The following is a 22,696-nucleotide window of genomic DNA, read 5'->3' as shown; positions in this document are numbered from 1 at the left end:
GGTATGAGTGCAATTATACTGTGGCTCGCGTTGTCGCCAAACACATCGGGTCACTCCCTGCTCCTCTCGATACCTGTGATGGCCATGGGTTCTTTTACATGCAATGGTTTAACGTATGAGGCTTACGACTGGCGGTATACGAGGCCGCCGGCTTTAAGTCCCAATCCGAGAGGAAATCTTAACTTCTCGTTTGTTATTCCAGGTTTGACGGCCTCCTGCCGTAACTTCCCCGTGACCTACTTCAGCTCGGACCCGCAGGCAGAGCCGGAGGCAGAGGCAGAGGCTACCCCAGAACCAGAGGCAGAGCCGACACAGGCACCTCAGGTAACTGTCCATCTAGCCTGACAAAAATCGCGCCCCTAGCGGCCGGCCCTACGATTGCCGCCGGGGGGAGGGGGTCATTAAGCCCAGCCGGCGAGAGCTTGTGTAAACACAGGCTAACTGTCCATCCATCTAGTATTGAACGACTAGATTGTTGTCTCACTCACCGGATTTTTCTACCGAATCTGTGTCAGTCTTCTTCAGCTATCAGTGTTGTACAGCCCTGGGTGCTGTGGAAACGTTTAGATTTTTTCGCACGAGACTAAAGCATTGGGTCAAAATTCGCCAGAAGTTAGTACCGTCCCCCGTCTCGGCTGAAAAAAGGTTAACGCTGGCGTGACCCGATGAAGGCAGCCTGTTTCACTCCTCTCACAAACTAGAAGGCTAAGTTTCTAGAATGTCGATCCGTTGCAGAGAGATGGTGCACGAGTGTGACTTCTTAAGAACTTTTCATTGTGAATAATTTTTATGACAAAACGATAGATAACACGTTTGATACGTCAAGTAGTAATTACTCAAACAACTAGGTATGATTTTGGAAACGGTCAGACGTTTCAGGTAGAATCTACTGCCTTTCGTCAGTGACACTGACACACGTTTGATGCCTACAGAACCGAGGCCGCCGGGCTGTCCACCATCTGCGCTTTCCCCGGGCGGAACCCTCGGCTGAACCCGAGGCCGAACCCGAGGCCGAGCCAGAAGCCTTCATCCCATGGCAGTGCCGGGCAAACGGAAGTAAGGCCTACAGAAACTAAGGTCCTAAAAGATCAGACTCTAGAATCATTTCAAACTTCACATCTATCCATTGGAACCCACGTCTCTATCTGAGTGAATTAAAGTATCTGTTGTGTTGGTAAAGAAATGCCACCATATGCTTCATAAATCTAGCTGATTGTAAATCACGCTTCCAGCAGCCATGTCATTGGTCAGACTCTTCTGCGAGAAGGGCCCACATAGAGTCTGGGAGGCAAGAGCCTTGTAGGCTAACATCATATTTTCAAACCGGGGCCCGGCTGGGCTAATTGTGGAAACGAAAATAGACATGTATAACTAAACATCTACACAGATAATGCCCACGAATCTATTCTCTTTACATTTTGTGTAGTTTGGTGTCTCTTATATCATACTTTTCGTTCCCCAAAGCTGCCTGGCCGGGCCCCAGTTTGGAAACGTGCCGTAGGCCTTAATGTTTTATCAGCAATTGAGGTATGAAGTGCTATGAAGTGTTGTTTTTCTACTATCGCAGGTCGACCGGAGCCTGAGCCCGAAGGCGAACCCGAACCCTCGGGCGAACCTGAACCCTCGGGCGAACCCGAGGGCGAGCCTGAACCTTCGGGTGAACCCGAGCCCGAGGGCGAGCCAGAGCAAGGAGGTCAGCGCAGTTTTTGTACACCTTCAGCTAATATGGGGAATATTCCCAACCGCAGGAAAATACATTTTGTGTGTCGTTTGTTTGCCTCCTAGTCATTTCCGTGATTCCAGTGGTACGTCCGATTTCATGTCTTCTCATCTGGACATGCTTTCGATTTGTTTTAAAATATTTGACTTGTGCTGTCCTCAGGGGGAGGCCTCCACGCTATGGACTGTGTGGACATGGTGATCGGCACAGCGATAGGGAACACCCACCGTATCGGGGACTACTACACCCGGGACCGGTCCACACCGCAGATGGACCGCTGGTATAACGGCAGGGACAGCCTCACCGCCGCCTACGGAGAACAGCGGGACGGCAAAACAACCATCATGTTCCGCAGGAAACTCATCAGTGAGTAACATTGCCTCATGCGTTCCCAAAAATCCCAGTGGCGTCGGGCGTGGCGTAACTGGTAGAGCGTTCAGCTCGAAATCTAGAGGTTCTGAGTTCGATCCCCGCCATGCCCCCGACGTTGTGCCCTTGGGAAAGGCACTTTACACGACTTTCCTCACTTCACCCAGGTGTAAAAATGGGTACCGTGTATGTGGCACTGTTGATATAAGTTACAAAACTTGAGTGCAGTGCCACATTGTCCTTGTCTGTCCAAAAGCAAATAGAAAAAAAATCCCAGTCTGTGTTGTGTAAGAATAGACCGATCCCGAAGCCCAGCCCCTGTTCGATCATCGTTCTATTTCGAACACCTCCGAACAGGGAGTTCTATCTGTTCGAGATAGTGTTCGACAGGATTGGTCTACTACTAGTATTGGTGCATAGACATTAAAAATTTCCCCAAATTATACACGTACATATAACGTTACATGTTCATGATTTCAACTTATACCACACTGTCTTTTGTAGAGTGGATCTCTGTTTTATGATTGTTGTAGAAATTGTCATATATTGTATCATATACAGTTATCAAGCAAGAAATGTCAATGAATGTTCAAAACCCAGATAATGAGATAACGTTAACGTTACACGAGCATCTGGATTAGTTTGGAAACTCGGATAAATCTTTATCGAGTTGCATGAGTAACTTTTGTGTAGTGAGTATGATAGAAATTAATAAATGGATTGACTAATAGTAACTTACCGCTTTGACCATTCTAGGCAATGAAGACCCAGACCACAGTTTCTACAATGCTCCGATGCACTTTATCTACGCCCGTGGCCAGGAGTACGGCATGTACGTTCACAGACCAGGCTCCGCGGTGGAGAGCTGCAACGCCACGGACTACATGTGAGTAGCAACTGATGTAGGTAATGTTTTCTAGAATGCTCCACACGGGGTGGCATCGTGTGGCCCTATCGGTAAGGTGTTTGGCCCAATCCCCAGAGGTCCCGGATTCAAAACCGACCGCTGATTGTGCCCAAAAGTGTGGCAACGTTACAGCATAACACATTATGAAACAAATGAATAGATAAATCATTGTACATCGATCTACCACAAGTATCCCTTCGTTTTGGGGACATGGTCGTCTTTGTTAACGTGTTTGATCACATTGTCACCCTTTATAATTTCATCATGCATCCTGGTTCATTCGTGCATAGACCAGGTTCTTTCTCGGGAGCATATGAAAACGACCCATTACTTGATCGATTTTGTATAAAATGTTTGCATGCCAAAAAGGCTAAGCTAGGTGCAAGGGTTATTTAAAACGAAATACACAGATCATCTTGCCTGCTTCACACATAAACATTCATGAGAACATTTCTAATCGCCGTTTACGGTTATTGACTCCCGTTTCTGTAGGTTTTACCGCCGGGATGAACTGAAGTACCACGGCACCTCCCGAGCACAGAGGGGCGCCGCTACTTTCAACGTCTTCGGTACGTGGTGGTACATTTTCTAAAGTTTGGTAAGTGTTGATAGCGTCTGAAAAACTTTGCTGACTATCTCTTTTTGCTCCAGCAAGCATTGAGAAACCTCCGAGTAATGTCAGCTGTGCACGAAAAAGGCAGAAGAGACCATAAATTTCCGGAAGGACACAACGAGCCCAGCCAAATTTGTGATGGGACAACTACGAAAAATACTATCGTCGCTAGGGGCGATTTTGAAATTCGGCTGGAGTTCCGATCTAAAACTTAAGCCGGTGTTTTATTTAATTCTGACGCAGGCTTAAAAGACCAAGCATGTTTATCGTATGTTTGGGTTGTTACAGAGGACCCGAACCAGGCCGGTATCGCTGGAGACTGCCGCGGACGGTGGAGTTCTCCCGCCAACTGCCAGGGCCTGGCCTGTGACCACTCCGTGTCCTGGACTTACAACTCCCGTACTGACAAGGTGCATTTTTCTTTCCACGGAACGACTTGGAACACAAATATTATTGCTTTTGCTTAACGTATGCTTTGTAGATTTGTGGACAATAAGTCAATATGAAATATAGTCTTTACATTACATGTATCTCAACGTGTCTTTCGCGAATGTCTCGTATTTTTTGTAAAGGCTTTGGGCCTCTCCAATAAAGGAATTGAATATCTTTAAGAGAACCAAATTCAGATATAAGGAGTGTTTTAAGGATTCTTAGACATTGTGAAAGGGCGAAATGTTTCTTTGAGAGAAATTTTTGTACCGTTAGAGCGATGATCCCTTTTAAAATTTTGCAAACTTCTTCAACCCGTTTGGTGCGTTCTGTGGTTTCTTTAGGTCGACTTCCAGATCCAAAGCAGGCAGCCCAATGACAGGTGGGTCGGGATCGGATTCTCCGAGGACAGAAGCATGGTAAGTACTACTAATGCCCATTTAACTTAGTAATACTCTCCAAGCAAAGGTTAGGCTCCGGTTGATTTGTTAACGTTTTTAGTCGTTTTTATTGGGCTTTCTATTCTGTATTGTATCTTGTATTGGCTGGCGTACTTCAAGAAAAATGACAAAATAGAAAGCCCGATAAAAAAACGTTAAAAAACAGCCTGAGCCTAACCTCTGCTTGGAGAGTACATCTAACTCTCCCTCATTTCTGTATACTCGGTATTAGTATAATTAATTGTGCATCATAGATGTTAATTAAATACTTTGTCAACCGTTCTTCAGGGAACTATTCGCTGATGTTTTCCTTTTTTCCAGGCCCAAACTGATGCCATTGTCGGCTGGGTGAATGGCGACGGTGACGTGTACGTCAGTGATAGGTCAGTAGTTTCTATGGCGTACTGCCTGGATTGTGTGTATGTGTTGGAATGAAAATGTTGCAAGTGCAGGCTAATGGTTATATATAGAACACTAATTAACTTGCAAACATATCAGCTATATCAAGGAAATTTGCACACTATCTTAGGAAAATATCGTAAAATGCTTTAGAAGTAAAAGCTCTATCTGAAATAGATATGCAAAATGTATGGTACATAGAGATGTACAAGCTAACTGCAATGTGATTCAATGTACAAAACTAGAACTGTTCTTTTTTTCTTTAAACAACTATCGTTTAACATTATTTTGTTTAACTTGACCTTTTCTTGCAGGTTTGCAACTGGATATTCCCGCCCGGGCGAGGACTCCACAGATGACATTGAGAATCCTCAAGGCTCGTTCACGGACGGCATGGTCACTCTCAGCTTCACTCGCAAACGGAACACGGGTAGGCGTTATGTTCTGCAGAACTGGGCATTCTATCTGTTCTATAGAAGGGCATTCTGTTCCGAAGAATGGGTATTCTGTTCTGAAGAAGGGAACTTTGTTCCAAAGTCAAGAACTGGGTATTCTGTTCTAAGCAGAACATTGTGTTTTAAATAACTTAACTGGGCATTCTGTTTTGTACATTTTCAAGTGTCTGTTTAACACTTCCTGCGATAGTTTACAACAACAAATTTATTGCACTTTGGGACAGTTGCGGTCGAACGTGCAAAATCGGCTGAAGTGTGTCTCTACTAGAGTCCATTCAGGCCCTTGGAAACGTATCGTTAGGAGTTATACCAAAGGACAGGTACATTGTCTCTACAACACGAGAAAAGTATTTTCTATCATTATTGCTGCTACTAATGTTTATCTACGCTAATCTGTTTTGAATCAGGTGACAGCAACGACCGAGCCTTCACGGACAGCAACTGCCTGTACATGTTCTACCCGCAAGGGGGCAGCTATAACCACGCAGAGGAGACCTTTTCCCAGCACGCTAACACCCCCATCATCAGCTCACAGAGGATCTGCATCCGGGCTTGTGGAGCAGGTGGAGGTGGGTACCTTGTGTCTTATATGTCAGTCATGGAAATAAAGGGGTGAAGTCTGCTACATTAACAATAGTTTGAATCAACTTGATAAAGCCAAACCTGTACTATATGTAGTGACCACTTATTGTGGCTAGTTTTGGTGGTCCAGTCAAACAATTTAAACTGGTTGGTTCCATTATCTATTATGTCATATAAAAATTAAGGGTTAATGACCCGCCCCGATGTGTATATGGTGTCATAACGCCTGGTCCTTTGGTAAGTACGAAAAACTAAGCCAACAGTAAATACTGAATGGTACACATGCTACAACATCGTCCCCAGACAGTTCATTAAAACTTTACAACGATGTGCAGTTACATAGCAGACCAGATTTAGACCAGACTCACAACAAGTAAATTTGAAGTAAAACTGATCAAGAAAAAAGACTTATTCATATTTCATGTTTGTTTTGAAGGTCCTGTTGGTGAAGGGTCCACCGTCAAGCCCTCTGCTGCCGTCCTTCTGACCCTGGTACTGGCCATATGGGGACTACTGAAGTAGTGACCAGCCAACACACGGACCAGTCAACACACTGGACACTCAACAATAATTAGCACAACAGCAACTCGCTAAAACTTTCATCCTAACCATGGAAGGAAGTTTGACACAGTACCATACCATACAAACACCATACCTATTGAGTGATGCAAGTAATAGAGTACAAACAATATTTAGATAATAAAAAGTGATTAGTTTTCTAAGGGTGAGGTCACATAGGTCGTGCGATTTTGATGCTTTTTGTGTACCAAGGCAGATGAAATTTGCAAGACATGTACATGGCTGTCCTCCAAAATGCCCGAATGTAGCAATCGTACGACCATCGCACGACCTATGTGGCCACGCCCTATCCTGATACTATCAGGCGCTTTGCCAGTTTGATCAGATGTATATTCAGATGGATTTTATCCCGGTGTGACATTTATGTTCTCTCTTAGATGCGTTAAGTTAGTTTTACATGCTGGAACATGGACCAAATGAAAATGAAATACCTTGGAAGACAGTGTTAAAACTAGTCAGTCCATTGAAATCCCATTGATGGTAAGGAGAGAGTTGGTACAGTTGTATCTCATGTTGTGCTTTCTTTGAGCGCCAACATCGCATTGGTACTGATAATAGTGTCATGGCAAATGATATATTGTGAACAAATTAATTAATGTAGTTCCAATGACTGCTTTCAATGTAGATAGAAAGATACTATATATTTGTTACTTAGAGGGCACAAAGAACTGAAATGTAAGAAGCAGATTCAACTGATTTCTATCAGTTCTATTCTGAACAGGAAAAATGCCTTGAACTATCAAGAGAAATCGAATGTATAGAGGAAAGGAAAATATCAGATTATCAAATCAGACATCATATGCTGCGTTGTGTATAGAAACAGACAAGTTTACATTAAATATGATAGTGTGTTACTCAAGTTTACAAAAGGTGTATGAACTCTTACTTGCATACTTAACTACATTTCATACATTTGTAAAAACAACATGCACCAAGTGGTCGTGGATAGTTATGTATATAACTAACTACATCTACATGTATGATTGTCCTACGTTCATCATTTGATATTTTGGCTGTTTTGTATGCATTTAAGGGCGATGCCTTTGTCGTTTTTACTGCTGGTTATTTAACTGGAGTTATAAGTATTTCATCATCTTATTGACAACTGTCCCTCTAAGTTTATAGTGAACACAGTGTTTATGGATTATCTAGTTAAGATGCTATCCATACTTTTAAGATTTCATCGTTTTCATAACTGTATAAAATGTTGAGATGTACTGAGGACGCTTGGAAAACGTGCATGTACATCAGATCATGTAATAAAGGTAACTAATACCTATTATGCGTATGTTGTGCGTACGTTCTTGAGTGTCTTCTTGAGTGAACTGCATTCTATTCCTACTTCATGGTTTCGTCTAAAACTGCTACAAATGATCTTCTGACTTCAAATCCCTTTCTTAGTATTTCAATGAAGCGACTGGATATTAAATACATGTATACACATCGATTAGAAAGCTATTATAGAGCATTAGTCAAACTGAAATGTGGCCTAAAAAAACTTCAACCGTTAATTTCAGGCAATCAAGTAAAATATGTCCCCAAACTAGAAAGCATAGTTTATGCATTGTCGATTCTCGGTATTGCGGTGGTCCAACCAAGTATCAAGGTCTAAGCCTAAAATGAACGGTTGAATACAGCTTGTCTGTCCTTTTGATTTTTAGATTCCAGTTTCAGTGACGCTTCATTCACATAGCTTTGCAATCAAAGCCTACGTCATTTCCTGTTGCTTACTGACAAAGGCTTTGTCATCTCATACAAAAATACGCAATACACTGGCACCATGTAAAGTTTCAATTTATTTCGAACTAACGAGACTAAGAATCACATTGCATTTAGTGAGAAGAAAGAGGCTTCCTTGGTGGTCTTCATTCCAAAAACTTAACTGATTTCTTCAGCTTGTATCCTCTTCCCGGGATCAGAGGGTCAGCTGAATCAGTCCTGCAGTGGACAAAAGAAGATAAGTTTGTTTGAATGGATGCTCTTAAGTGTTGGAAGATAGAATAACGTTAAGTTCGTTAGATTTCAATTCATTACACATAGCCTCCTAATGCTTAGGTGACATTTCCAAAACGGAGCCAGGCGGGAAGGAAAAAAGTTAATATCAAGAAATATAGTAATACACAAATTACGCTCATGATTGATTTTTTTTTACGATTGTGTGTTTTATTTTCTTTCAATCATACTTTTTGTTTCTGCAAACAGCTATTTCTGTTGTTGTGCAAATCAATAAACAAACAAAGTTTCATTTACCTGCCAGACAGCCCTGGAAGCCGGCGTTGTAGTCCACCGCCACCTCGTTGGTGTGGAAGTTGCTCCTGTCGTCCACGTAGTTATCGTGTGCGTCGGGTCCCCCCACCAGAGCCCCGTAAAGCACGTTCTCATTGAAGTCCCAGTTGTTGTAGGTGTTCCAATCGCACCAGCCGTCTATGGGGCAGGTACTGGACAGGTAACAGCAACCATTTATTGATTCATTTATCAATTTATTGATTGAAATTTACCGACCTAACAGATTACCTTTTCAAGATGCCAAGTCTTAGACCAGACTGCAAGGTTCGATCCACTCACACCGAGAAGAACCCCTACTCTTCTCGAGTGTGGTGGGTTCTTTAACGTGCTAACGTTTTGGCTGGACCTCTCAAACACGGGGTTCCCAGCTTTACGTCTCATTGTATGATTTGAGATGAAGTCGCTGACCAAAGCTAGGTACTGTTCTTTTTACCTGAGTTGAATAACTAAGTCATTAAACAGTTTCTGGCTGTTCTATTTCTTCTGAATGCTAAGGTCTGAACTGTAATATTTCCGAAGGACACAAACAAGAAGAGTGATTGTGATTCGTTTGTTCGTTCGTGGGTGTGTCTGTGGGTGGGTGAGTGAGTGAGGTAGTGAAAGAGTGAGTGAGTGAGTGAGTATGTGAGGTAGAGAATGAATGAGTGAGTGAATGAGTACTAAGTGAGTGTGCGTGAGTGAGTGAGATACTTACCTGTATTTCCTGTAAACTACTCGAACACATTATTCATAGCCATATCATGAAACACTTGGAAGGCCACAATATACTAACGGACTACCAGCATGGTTTCAGAGCAAAGCGATCCACAGAAACACAGCTTATTTTAACAGTTCACGACATAGCTGGGGCACTGAACAATAAAAGACAGGTGGATCTAGCAATACTTGATTTCACTAAAGCCTTCGACAAAGTCCCACATAGCAGACTCATAACAAAACTGGAGTACTATGGAATTCAAGGTTCTACATTTAACTGGTTAAAGGCTTTCCTGACGAATAGAGAGCAAACGGTAGTGGTAGAAGGGAAGGCCTCAGCTCCAGTTAAAGTAGCATCGGGAGTTCCGCAAGGGACTGTTCTGGGACCATTGCTCTTCCTCTTGTACATAAACGACTTGCCAGACCAGCTCGATTCAAGTGTGAGGTTATTCGCCGATGATTGTCTGCTATATAGAGAGGTATCTGCAAAGAATGACTCACAACTTCTTCAGAAAGATCTGAACACCCTGGAAGAATGGCAAAGGAAATGGCTTATGCAGTTCAATCCTGATAAGTGCTATATCATGCACATAACGAACAAACGCACGCCAAATGTGTCCCCTTACCAGTTTTGTGGTCAGACATTAGCAACCACAAAAAGCCACCCATACCTAGGTGTTACGTTAACAACTGGGCTGAAGTGGGGTGTCCATGTTAACAAAATAACAACCAAGGCTAAACAGACATTGGGAGTGATCAAACGTAACTTGTGGGCATGCCCAGCCCGCGTAAAGTCACTTGCATACACGTCACTGGTAAGACCTAACCTTGAATATGCTGCAACAGTATGGGATCCGTATACAAAGAAAGACAAAGATAAACTTGAAAGGGTACAGAACCAAGCTGCCCGATTCTGTACAAACAACTACAACAGGGATGCTAGTGTTACCAAAATGAAAACAGATCTACAGTGGACATCACTTGAAGACAGAAGGAAAATGTCCAGACTTTGCATGATGTACAAAATGACCAATAAGCTGGTGGACGTACCGACTGATAAGTATCTAATACCAGCTCAAAAAAAGAACAAGAAACAGCCATGACTTCAAGTACCAGAGTTTCCAAGCTAGGATTGATGTGTTCAAAAATTCGTATTTTCCCAGAACTATCGTAGATTGGAATTTGTTATCACCAAGTACAGTAGGGGCATCTTCTCTGGATAGTTTTAAAGAACGCTTGCAGTTAGATGTGCAAAAGTTAGGTGTGACGGATCGTTCAGTCACTGTAATATAACCAGCTGCTGCCGCGCCGCGTGCCTGCGAAGCTGGTGTGTTACGCCGAATGGCGGTTATACCGGCTATATAGATACAGATACAGATACAGAGTGACTGACTGAGTGAGTGAGTGACTGAGTGAGTGAGTCAACATTATGTGATATTCACCATCTTACGACAAAGAAAACCTTTTATGGTAGATTTGCCAACACTTACGATGCGCGGTGGTGTGGCCTGACCGGGTGGTTGTGCCCGTAGCCCACCACCAGACTGCGGCCGGAGTCGCCCAACATGTAGTGGATCTGGTTGGCGGCGAACTCCCGGTACTGACCGGTGTTGATGCCCATACTGGCCGCCACCAGGGCCAGGAACGCGTGGTTAGCTGGGAGCAACAAAGTGAAGAAGTTTGTTAGGCAATAGTAGAAGTCGTTTTAAAGGAAGAAATGGATGAGAAACACTGGATTTAGCTTGATGAAAGTTTCGGTAGAATTAATTCTGAATGAGGATTTAAGTGTGATTTTAAGTACAACATGGTAGAGTGGCTCAGTTCTAGGTAAAGAAGTCTGAAGAAGTTTTAGGCAAAGAAGTAGTGTACAGTCGAAACCTTGGAGACGCCAACTTGTCTTTCGTTGGAAATTTATGTTGACTTCAGACAGACACTGGGTACGTCGTTCAAATAGTCCGTTTTTGTCGTGCTTTCTAGTTTGTCCCGCTTGTCTACAAGTCAACCGGCATACAAAAAAACGCCCAAAACACGTAAAACAGTCGGAGCTGAACCTATCCCATGGAGCACGTGGCCTGGAGAGTATAGAACAAAAACAAGCAGTTCCTGCCCACCCGAGTGCCTGCAGGAGCCCCACTCGTTCAGCCACAGCATGCCCTTAGGTGTGTAGGTGTCGCCGCCGCCAGGCATCTTCCTGCTCATGTACGTCACGATGTCGTTCTTGTACTTCTCCTTGTTTGTCGCCTTGTACAGGACCAGCTAGGGATGCGGAGAGGGGAAATTTGGAGATACAAGTCTTCTACTACAGTTTTAGTTTATTGTTTAGCCAGGCAAATACATTTCAAATGTACGTATTAGACTGTGATTTGTCTTTCAGGCACCACCCCAGGTCGAAAACAATATCATAGTATCTACTGTGTCCCCCAAAGACCTGAAGGTACCGGTAGGTAGATAGGCATAACAAATTAGAAAAAATATAGAACATAAAAAAACAATAACTCTTCACATTAGATGATAAAACAAGCAGCATTCAAAATCTATTAATCACCCTCAACACAGTCCAAAGCAATGCACATGCGAATCCATCCACAGCTTCTCGATGTATGTTGTCTACAAACACACTCACAACTAAGCATAGCAACAAACCTGCCCACAAACAACAATTATATCCACCCACAAGCGGCACAAAAACCTCACCATCTACCCCTCTACTTAAGGTTAGTACTTATCAGTCACCATTGCCCCTGATATAATAATTATCAGTCAACATTGTGCTTGATATAATAATTATCAGTCACCATTGCCCCTGACTGCTTCTCGTCCCAGCTGAAGCCGCCGCCGCTGATGCCGTACTCGTCATAGTACTGCTCGGCCTTGGTGAGGTAACCCGCCTCTCCCGTGGCCCTGTACAGCCAAGCCGCGCCCCAGGTCAGCTCGTCATTCATGCCACCGAATGAGCTGAGACAGAAAACACAAGAGATAACCGGTTATAAACAGAGAGTGATCGGCCTTGGTGAGGTAACCCGCCTCTCCAGTGGCCCTGTACAGCCAAGCCGCGCCCCAGGTCAGCTCGTCATTCATGCCACCGAATGAACTGAGAGGGAAAACACAAGAGTTAAACAGAGAGTGCTCGGCCTTGGTGAGGTAACCCGCCTCTCCCGTGGCCCTGTACATCCAGGCCGCGCCCCAGGTCAGCTCGTCGTTCATGCCACCGAATGAGCTGAGACGGACACTAGAGATAACCGGTTATGAACAGAGAGTGCTCGGCCTTGGTGAGGTAACCAGCCTCTCCAGTGGCCCTGTACATCCAGGCCGCGCCCCAGGTCAGCTCCTCATTCATCCCGCCGGATGAGCTGAGATGGGAAACACAACGGATAACCGGTAATGTTCAGAGACTATTTTGCGATAGATTTGTCACGTTTAGGACTCCGCTATCTGCTCCGGTAATCCAGAGGTAGTAGACGTTGTTAAGGCCCCGGAGAAGGTATCTTAGAAGTTACCGAAACATCGTAAAACATCTTTTTTTACGAATTTCGTTTTCCACTGGCTTTCCAACCTGATGAGGTTAATGTTATTCAAGTAAATAGAACATGACCGGTGGTTAAAGCCTTCCTTGTTCTGTACTCTTGAGGGTAATGCAAGTAATCCGGATACTACATTGTATCAACGAATTCGAAGTCTCAACATCCAAGGGATTTGGTATAGATACTGAGAAATGTTGGACAGTTGATAGACAAGCGTCAAATGACTCACGGGTATGGCGTATCGTGGATGACGTTCTGATAGTCTCCCCTGTAGGTGTCGGCAAACTCGTACAGGTCCCGTGCGTGCTGCAGTAGGGTGTCCGCATACCCGGAGTCTGGGGACAACGGAAACAACTAGCCTGATTAAATTCACACTCCAACTGATGTGCCTACTAGACACTTGGTGGCGGGAACCTGTCCTCAAGATTTTCACCGGCAGGAAATGAACGGTTATGGCTCTTGATAGCCTGATGGCAGACTTTGTGTCAAACAGACCATAGTGGTCGTCAAACTCAAAGGCAACTAGAATCTATCTGAGGCGTCAAGAAATCGTCTCTATTTTCAAGCCAGGAAGAACATAATGTCGCCATTACAGTAATCAATATGTCGAATATGATAATTTCCGAGAATATATTCATCTTGCGGTAAGGAATTACCTTTGTTGGTCTTTGATGGCCTTATTTGCCTTTCCAGGAGTCTCCCTAGCGGCTTTCACTTTTTGTGTGTAAGAAAGACAGAAAGGTCGCGAAACATCCCATTCCCTAACGATTCATCTACTTGGAGGTTAGTATGTGATCTTATTTTTCCCCCCGTTTTCCCCGAAGACGATGGAGGCAGCACCCATGGCAGGGGGGGTTTCGGCCGTGACTTTTGACCCGGGCTGGTGGGCGGTGACCTTTTTGGCGGGGCGGTACATGGTCATGGCCTGGGGCTGGCACCACACAGCGTGTTCCGCCCCGGTGTCCCCGCCCTGGTAACGAGGAAAACCCTTAAATTTTTTTTCCTAGAGTTTTAACCCCCCCCCCCCCCCCCCAATTTTATTTCGCGGGGCGGTACATGGTCATGGCCTGGGGCTTGCACCACACAGCGTGGTCCGCGCCCGTGTCGCCGACCTGGTAACGAGGAAAACCCTTAAATTTGTTTTCCTAGAGTTTTACCCCCCGTGTCGCCGACCTGACGACGACGAAAACCCTCAAAATTTGTTTTCCTGGAGTTCTTACCTTACCAATTTTGTTTGGCTAAAGGGAGAAATTATATCTAAACAACCTATAAAAGCAAGTCGTAACGAGTTAGCTATCGAAAAAGCACCACACAGCGTGATCCGCGCCGGTGTCGCCGACTGGCAACGACGAAAACCCTCAAATTTGTTCTCCTAGAGTTAGCCTCACCAATTTATTGAAGTTATGTCTCAACAACCTACAGCGAGGTCGCACTTTACAGTTATACCTCCTTTCCACTGGGACGGCACTCTCGCCGCGCGCGCTCTCTGCGACCTAAAATTTGACATATCGCTTTACGAATTGCATAGAAGAGAAACGAATATTTTTACACCTTGTGCGTTTTGTTGTCTTCCCGGTCACACTTTTACATTTTGTATGATACACCCAGTGTGAAAGTGAAGGATACACATATCCTATTTAGGTCGCAGTGAAAGCGCATTGCTATCGCCGTCTAGTGGAAAGGGGGGCTTAGCTATTGAAAAAAAGCATTACGCTTTGTCGACATCTCAAGCAATACGCTTCGAGTTTGATGGAGGAATTGAAAGAAGGATTGGGGAAAGGAAGAGAGTGAGGGGATGTTAGTGTTTGTGTGTTGTAGTGTGTGTTGTAGGGAGAGGATAGAAAGGAAAGAGATAGACAGGACTGTGTTTTCATTCTGATTGAAGAAAGTTTCAGAAGGTGTATGACCGCATAAGGCGTGGTGTTCTAGGCGTGTACTTGTCGGCCACGGTACATAACATATATACTTTACCCGTACTACGAACTCAAATTTGCTGGGATGGCTATCAAGCTATCAAATCAAGCCGTACTTGTACACCCAGCTATCGCCAGAGATTACGCTTCGCATCATTATCAAGCATTAAGTTTCGAGTTCAGTATGTACTTCTCGGCTACGGTACCTTACCTGAGCAACAAACTCGAACTTGCTGGGATGACACTTGATGAGGTAGTCCGTGACCCATTTGATGGAGTCCAGCGCGTTGGCCATCTCCCCGGCAGCCTCGTAGGCTCGCTTGAACTCAATCATTCCCCAGGACAGCACGGTGATGGTGTAGGACAGGGGGAAATGCAGCTTCAAGTGGTCACCGGCTGGAAAAAAAAATAAACATATGTAGTGAAATGATCTGAACAAACTCCGGGACGGGGGGCGATATAGGTTTGAATCAGTCATTCCCCAGGACAGAACGGTGATGGTGTAGGACAGGGGGAAATGCAGCTTCAAGTGGTCACCGGCTGGAAAAAAGTAACATATTTAGTGATTGGATCTTTACAAACACCGAGACGAGGGGCGATATAGGTTTGAAATCAACCATTCCCCATGACAACACAGTGATGGTGTTGGACAGGATGAAACTTCAAGCAGTCACCGGCTTGAAAGAAGTACAAGTAACAAGACATGTTGACTGGATCTTAACGGAGACGGGACGGGGGGTGATACAAACTTCCGGGCATGTTTGACCTACCTTTGAAAGCTGCAAGCATAAGGCTACATAGTAACATTAATCTGAGACAGCACATGTAGTGTCTACGTTTACATGTGGGACGTAACTGGTAAAGCTCGGAATCTAGAGGTCCCGAGGTCGATCCCCGCCGTGCTCCCGATGTTGTGCCCTTGGAAAAGGCACTTAAAACGACCTTCCTCACTTCACCCAGGTGTAAAAATGGGTACCTGACCTGGTCGGGAGGTAAGATAAAAGACTATCTTTACCTTCTGCCTGTACTGTGTATGTGGCACTGTTAATAACTTGAGTACACGTGCCACATTGTCCTTGTCTGTCCAAAAGTAAGTAGAAAAATAATTAGCGAGTTACCGTCGAACCAGCCCCCGGACAGATCTAGCCCCACGTCCTGCCCGTCTCCCTGGCAGCAGGACCGGCGCCAGGGGACGCGGTTATTGCCGGGCAGGTTTCCCGCGCGCTGCGCCTCGTAGAACAGGATGGACTTGGCCAGGGCGTCCACATAGTCGTACGCACCGACCTGGTGGGGAAAATGTGCAAATCTCTCTAATAAAAAATAAAAAAAATTGATAAAAAAATTTAAAAAGAAAATAGAAAATAAAAGATAAAAAATAGAAATAAAAAAGATAAATTAAAAAAAAATTAAAAATTAAAAATTAAAGATAAAAAAATAAAGAATAAAAAAAATTTAAAAAAAAACAATTTAAAAAAAAATCTCTAAAAATTTGTCCTGCTGAGAATTTTTTGCCAATTTAAACCCCCTAAGCTGGTTAATTAATCAGATCAGTAAACATCGACCTATTCTGTTAGTATCCAAGCAGACGTGTCAGCTGGATGAAACAAAGAGAAGAATTTGGCCAAATACGTAATAGGGAATAAGTTGCTATGGGATTTCAGTCTTTTGCAGTATATCCAGCTGTGAGGTGTATTAAATGTGTAACGTGAAAACAATTACACGAATATGTTGAAAGTAAGTTGCACATGTCAATCTGGATATCCGGATGGAGACGTTTAGATTCAGAATATTTGTAGGCAAAATCCTACAATTCTTTATGAAAAGGGACATTTTCGGCAAAACATATGCATATCATACGCAAATAAGGTCTGGACAAATAAATATAAAAGCCGGGCAAAATGTTCAAGTCTCTTATTTGCAGTTTTGTTACCAAAATCCTAGAGTTCTTTTTAAAAAGGGATATTTTCGTCAATTATACAACCATATGCATATCATACGCAAATAAGGTCAGGAAAAAAAAGATATAAGCTGGGGAAAATGTTCAAGTCTCTTAGTTCTGGCATCACACAGACTTTATATAGCTTATCGACGATTCTTTGAGCTCTATTCAAATGGGCATCTTCATCGGCAGTAATACGACCATACGGGCTTGTAAGACACGTACCATCGGCAAAAACATATAAACATGCATATCATGCGCAAAAAAAGGTCAGAACAAATAAAGATACACATGTATATATAACAGCATTTGGGATACATCCAAATCAAATACTAACTATTGGCCATGGTCTAGAGGACGTTTGTGTGTGTGTGGCATACGGCGATGTTCCCATGGTTGTGTACACACTTCAGAATTATATAATCTCCATACAGATGCATTGGTAAGGCTTATTTTCTTAGCATTTTCTGACCTTTCCTGTGTATCTACTTCAAAACAACATCGGAAAAAGATTACGAAATGCGTTAAAGCTCTCTAGCACTATTTCACCTTTATCTGTGGGGTAACCTTCATCCGTTTTTAACAAGTTATTTAGGGATATCACGTTGACGACGGGCGGCGGTGTCAAACTACAATATTTTCAAAATATCCCAGTTCGAAACCACCGGTACCGTTAACTTGATATCTCTCACTACCCTGATTTTACAAAAGGTAACGAATATAGGTTACCCCGCGGATAAAGGTGAACCAGCGTTATAGGTGAGTTAAGAAAGCAGACAAACTTACAACAGGCGGAACCACGCCCAAAGTTGTCCCAGACTGGGCGGCGGTGGGCGCGGTGGCGTGGGTGTGGCTAGTGCTGACCGTCGAGGGCCGGTGGGTTGTTCCCGTACCTGTGCCTGTGCCTGTACCTGTCAGTGTTGGATATTTATCTCATGTTTAGTCAAGAATAAAACCTTTCAATGGAAAACGCCATAACTACATCTACATGGCCATACGGAAAAGCAGTGCTATGACACTGAGGTGGCCAGCCTGGCTACATACTGAAACAGAAACAAACATGTGATGACAATTCGTACAAACGTTGTCACATCTTTGCACCAATCTTCCGTTCCAAGAGAAACAATGAGACAGCACCCCTCTATCTCATTGATTCTTTTAAATGCTGGAGGATTAATGAGACAACACCGCTAAATCGACTCATTGTCTACAAAAAGCTCCGTCCATGACTGAAGTTGTCCTATGTCTCACCAACAACTATACCCACCTATCTATCTACAGCTTTCGGGTCATGCCGTCAACGCGCACGCACGCACACACACACACACACACACACACACACACACACACTTGCTACTACATACATACAAATGGTGTCGAAAAGCTAGCCTCCGCAGCTAAGGCTATAGGCCATTCTTGCCTGTGCCACCCGAGGTGACCTCCTGCCCGTTGAACCACAGCCCGACCAGGTTGGCGGCTGACCCTTGTGTGTTAGCGATGAAGGACAGCTCGAACGTTCCCGCGGGCACGTTAGCGTTCCAACCCATGTCCTTCAGCTCGAACACCGTGTTGCCATCGCTGGTGGACGTCACTTCGGCCAGCCAGATCTGGAACGAGAGGTGCCACGTTCCGACTAGTCTACTGATCTGCCGAAGCAGATGTGTTACTATGCTAGATGTTTTCGCGGAGTTTTAATTCAGGCCACACATTTACAGTGGTCCGCGTAACCACTAGAAAGACCTACAATGAGCAAAACGCAACAATAAAACAAACAAATCATCCAAACCAACGTTAAAAAAGGTCCGCGAAGACATGGAAATGATCTAGCAAAAGTCATTATATAATAGCTGCCGGGCCTTTTTGTCCTCTCACGAAAAATATTATAACATCTGCGGAAGAGGCAGCTTTAATAGGTTTTTTATATCAGTCAAACGCAAAAGGACGAAGAGACTAGATTTGGATAGAAAGCCAGAAATAATCTCTAGCTCCTTGGGCCCTACTCAGTACCCTTTACAGACTGACACAGATATTGGAAGAGGCCATCGATAGTTACCAGGTTGAGAAAAACCTGCGCATAGCACGCCTACCTCCAATTCCACTGCCTTGTCGAACTTGAGCGTGGCCGTCCACCCGTTGACGGCCTGGGAGACTGGGATGTAGACGTTGGCCTGGAACCGGTCCCCCCAATCGCCGGTCACCTCGTAGTAGGACTGTGCCCGGGCTGCGCCCAGGAGCGCTAGCAGGATCAGAGCTGTGCACCTCATGTTGGTTGGTCTAATACTGTCCACGGAGGTACCCTTCTTATATACTATTCGCTTGGTGGGGTACGTAGTCACGTATTGGTGAGCTTTGCGATTGGACGACTTTGTTTTTTTCTCTCGTGCGGCTTAGATCATCAGGCACTTTTAGATTGTGGTTATCTGCATGGACATATGGCGTATTCCCATCAGTTTGATAATGTGGGTTCACACGTGCGTATATATTCGTCTCAGCCTCTACCAGGCTCCTCAGGTCGCTGGAAATTTAGTAGAAATTGTACAATATTGCCGAATAACATGCCATCCACAATCCTCAATATTGCCGAATAACATGCAAACCATAATCCTCGGACAGCTAACTAAATGTTATGTGTCTATGGCATGTTATGTGTCAAACTACAAAACTGCCCACTATCACTGTTTCCGATCGTACTACGGACCGAGGACTACCTTGTGTATATTGATAACTCAAACAATCTAGAGGACAACTTATGTCACTATTTCAAACAATCTGAGAAGACTGCCTGCGTAACGTACCGATAATACTAGAGGACAGAACTACCCACTATCACTGTTTCCGATCGTACTACAGACGCTTATTTAAACAATCTAGAGGACAACTTATGGCACTACTAGTATTTCAAACAATCTAGAACCACCTGCGGAACTATTTCCGATCATACTGGAGGACGACCTTTACTTAACTGTTATGTAAACAGACTGGAGGTTTATCTGTGTTGCTATTCCAAACAACCTAGCTATATATCAGAATACTCTCCAAGCAGAGGTTGAGTCGCGGAGTCCTAGTAGTGGGGAAATTTACAGGCGCGCTCCTCTTACGCGCGCCTGTAAGTTTCCTGAGTAATATCAGAAGCCCCCATTTGAAACGCTTCTTGTTACTATATCATACATGTCATAAGTCTGAGAGTAAGTTATTCTAATATCCAAGCTTCACAGCACGATTATCTGGTGATGTTTGAATTTAAGGGTTTTTCTTTCGCTCGCTCGGTCGTTCATTCGGTGGTTATAGGAACCGACCATGAACTATGGCACCTTATACACGTTAGGGCGGGTTAATCATCGTACCCTTAGCATAAGATATACCTTGCCATAACAACTCTCAATGGCGCATCTATCTGTTCATTTTGGCGTTGCAGTTTTTGTTCATGATCGAATCCTACGCGTCCGACGTGTTTCAACAGTGGCGCCATTTGGGAACCGTCCCTGACTGCGTGTATATCACTCATTCTGATTGGTCAATGCCCTGTGTACCGCTACTTCTGATTGGGTCCGGTTAGGCGCGTCATAACCAACAAGCAATGGAGCTTTCTGATTGGTGGATGTCACCTGCTTATATGATGATAGGCTATATGGTATAATATGCTGTAATCCACTAGCATGCATGTTGGGTGAGTCACAACAGCCAGGTTTCAAACTCATGAACTCCAAAGGTATGGTCAGTAACTACTGGAAAACACAAGCACACCCCAACTCCATGTACCCTGTGTACAGATGTTACATGATTTATTGGGGATAGTGTGAAGGAAATGGCATTTCCCTTATACCATAACAGAACCATACAATAGTTTAAATCTCTCTCCTTACATCGCGTTTCTGTTAGCATTTGTTGCTAGAGTCCTCAGAATCCGGGACATGGTACATTTATATAGACCTTGTTGCCTCTACTGGTTTCTAAAATACAAGGTATACACCAAACTGAAAGTACATCTGAAATCATCTCTGTTGGCCATATTTCATTTTACATACGAAACAAACACATAAAAGTTGACTTGAACAACAAAAAAGGGGGTTTTCAACACAACTACCACAAAGAGCTTTGCTCCTAGTATTTGGCTGTTGTTAACGACAAGTTTGAAGTAATGTAAACCAGAGGTAGTTTCTTTTATCTTGAATACACAGTGCCAGTTTCTCTTGGGTGTACTCCTAGTATTAATACATGCTTGGACATATCAATAATATAGTAATCTCTGGATGGGCAGAGCAAGATTTTGCCACCGTATATAGCTCCAACTTGTCAATCCTTTAGGACTGAGGTCTCATATGGTGCAGTTTTCTTTTACCTTACACCACAAACTTATTGTTTCTTTAGTCTTCTTGTTGCTAAAAAAAAAAGAAAAAAAAATATACACAAAAGGTACCCTTGAATGTACAGTCTGTATCTACACCCAAAGCACATGCTTTGCAGAGGAATAAACTCAAATCTTAACAGTTTTGCGTAAAGCTAACTTGTAAGCAGGGTAATACTGGCAGTTCAACAATGGGTCCAAAGTTTTCTTGTCTTCAAATGACTTTTTCTTCTTTTGGAAAAGGTCTCTTGCAATATCAATGTCAAAAAGGTGGTGTGGCCACAGATCAGAAAGACTCTCAAAATAAAAGGTCAAAAAACAATTTAATACAAAGGAAGGTTGAATTGAAATAAAAGGGCCGGGGTCTAAAAATGTTCTTACTTGGCTCAGAATAAACTTTTTAATCAGAACAGCTTTTATGCCACTTCTTGATTCCAATATTTTGGTACTTGACATATTCCTCTGGCCTACTGTTGATTTGTACATAATTGATTATGCAAGGTTACTTGTTAGATCTTCACCATAATTTTACATTGTATAATCATACCATGTCTGCAGGATTAGTGAAGTATATGTAGGGTTGGTTACATGGACATAATTTTGATGTACAACAATATTCTCTCCCTTAGACCTTGAAGCTGTTTCCTGCAGTTTTTTTCTTGTGTAGAAACTGTTCAGGTTGAAAAAAAAAAGTTGTTCTTGCTGTAGCCCTGAGGTACCCTTGGCTTTGAACTGGTGCTACTGTTGTTCTGTGGTCACCGGATGTGTGTGTACAGGTTGAGGACTGACTTAGATTCCTGAAAAAAAGAAAAAAAAAACTTTGTAAAAACAGAATGACAACTCTCATATTAAACATAAAGGACTACGAGTAAGTTAGCAACGCATTACAGATCAAGCTAGGTACAAGAAAACTTTCTACTGTACATCAAAAGTTGATGACATAAATAGGTTAACACATATATAGAATTTTTTTAAACAAATAATTGGAATTTTGCTCTACTTAAAAGATTATTGTGGCAAAGGATCTTCAACTGCAATTCAGTAAACAAAGAAATAGACTACTAATTTCTTTGCATAAGCAATTGTATTATTAAGTTCTTCATAATCATCAGAAATGTTCAAGGGATGCTAATTTCAAGGGATGCACTTCACCTTTATTCAGTTAAGTTCCAAGTTCCAAACAAACAAACAACACTGCAAAAACTGAACCAAGAAGAAAACCTCTTACCTTATTAGACCTAGTCTTGCTGAAGACGTTCCAAAATCTCAGCGTCTCGTCGCCGGCGCCCGTGACAATGGCCTCCCCGTCGGGAGACATGGCGAGGTACAGCACACGGTAGGAGTGGCCCGTCAGCTTGGCCACCTGCACCAGGGAGGGGTACTTCCACACCAGGATCTGGTTCTGTGAGTACCCGTGGGTGCTCACCTGTAAGAGGACGGCAAACATCATCATTACTCTATTAAAATACCTTCATAGTAGTAGTAGTAGTAGTATCCATTCTT

The 22,696-nt window shown here is 43.5% G+C and overlaps 3 protein-coding genes across 4 annotated transcripts in view; 1 reads left to right on the top strand and 2 right to left on the bottom strand.

Annotated features, from left to right (window-relative positions):
• LOC118431385 overlaps nucleotides 1–7,779 on the top strand; it is a 23,735-nt gene extending 15,956 nt beyond the window's left edge. Inside the window, exons 9-20 of the mRNA XM_035842554.1 lie at nucleotides 203–324; nucleotides 933–1,056; nucleotides 1,568–1,693; nucleotides 1,883–2,086; nucleotides 2,846–2,975; nucleotides 3,489–3,565; nucleotides 3,898–4,019; nucleotides 4,383–4,457; nucleotides 4,800–4,861; nucleotides 5,192–5,307; nucleotides 5,740–5,901; nucleotides 6,351–7,779. Of these exons, the coding sequence (XP_035698447.1) occupies nucleotides 203–324; nucleotides 933–1,056; nucleotides 1,568–1,693; nucleotides 1,883–2,086; nucleotides 2,846–2,975; nucleotides 3,489–3,565; nucleotides 3,898–4,019; nucleotides 4,383–4,457; nucleotides 4,800–4,861; nucleotides 5,192–5,307; nucleotides 5,740–5,901; nucleotides 6,351–6,436 (1,406 nt within the window). The 3' untranslated portion in view covers nucleotides 6,437–7,779. The remainder of the gene's footprint in view (nucleotides 1–202; nucleotides 325–932; nucleotides 1,057–1,567; nucleotides 1,694–1,882; nucleotides 2,087–2,845; nucleotides 2,976–3,488; nucleotides 3,566–3,897; nucleotides 4,020–4,382; nucleotides 4,458–4,799; nucleotides 4,862–5,191; nucleotides 5,308–5,739; nucleotides 5,902–6,350) is intronic.
• A 491-nt stretch (nucleotides 7,780–8,270) lies between these two features.
• LOC118432307 (endoglucanase E-4-like) lies at nucleotides 8,271–19,181 on the bottom strand. Its single transcript, XM_035843847.1, has 13 exons — nucleotides 18,936–19,181; nucleotides 18,269–18,455; nucleotides 17,635–17,759; nucleotides 16,028–16,193; nucleotides 15,121–15,305; nucleotides 14,043–14,108; nucleotides 13,806–13,966; nucleotides 13,226–13,333; nucleotides 12,271–12,430; nucleotides 11,587–11,731; nucleotides 10,966–11,131; nucleotides 8,744–8,931; nucleotides 8,271–8,431 (listed from the first exon to the last, which is right to left on the bottom strand). Exons 1-13 carry the CDS (start codon nucleotides 19,110–19,112, stop codon nucleotides 8,409–8,411), a joined length of 1,857 nt encoding a protein of 618 aa, XP_035699740.1. The 5' UTR covers nucleotides 19,113–19,181; the 3' UTR covers nucleotides 8,271–8,408.
• A 1,423-nt stretch (nucleotides 19,182–20,604) lies between these two features.
• LOC118431413 (fizzy-related protein homolog) overlaps nucleotides 20,605–22,696 on the bottom strand; it is a 9,094-nt gene continuing 7,002 nt past the window's right edge. For both annotated transcript variants that reach the window (XM_035842631.1, XM_035842630.1), the window contains exons 10-11: nucleotides 22,422–22,619; nucleotides 20,605–21,990 (exon numbers count right to left, since the gene is read on the bottom strand). In XM_035842631.1, coding sequence (XP_035698524.1) covers nucleotides 21,949–21,990; nucleotides 22,422–22,619 — 240 coding nt within the window. In that variant the 3' untranslated portion in view covers nucleotides 20,605–21,948. The remainder of the gene's footprint in view (nucleotides 21,991–22,421; nucleotides 22,620–22,696) is intronic.

This window comes from Branchiostoma floridae, chromosome 15, assembly GCF_000003815.2.
Source record: "Branchiostoma floridae strain S238N-H82 chromosome 15, Bfl_VNyyK, whole genome shotgun sequence".
NCBI classification, from domain to species: domain Eukaryota; kingdom Metazoa; phylum Chordata; class Leptocardii; order Amphioxiformes; family Branchiostomatidae; genus Branchiostoma; species Branchiostoma floridae.
Note: the sequence above shows the minus strand (reverse complement) of the source record. Positions and strands in the feature narration are given on the sequence as shown.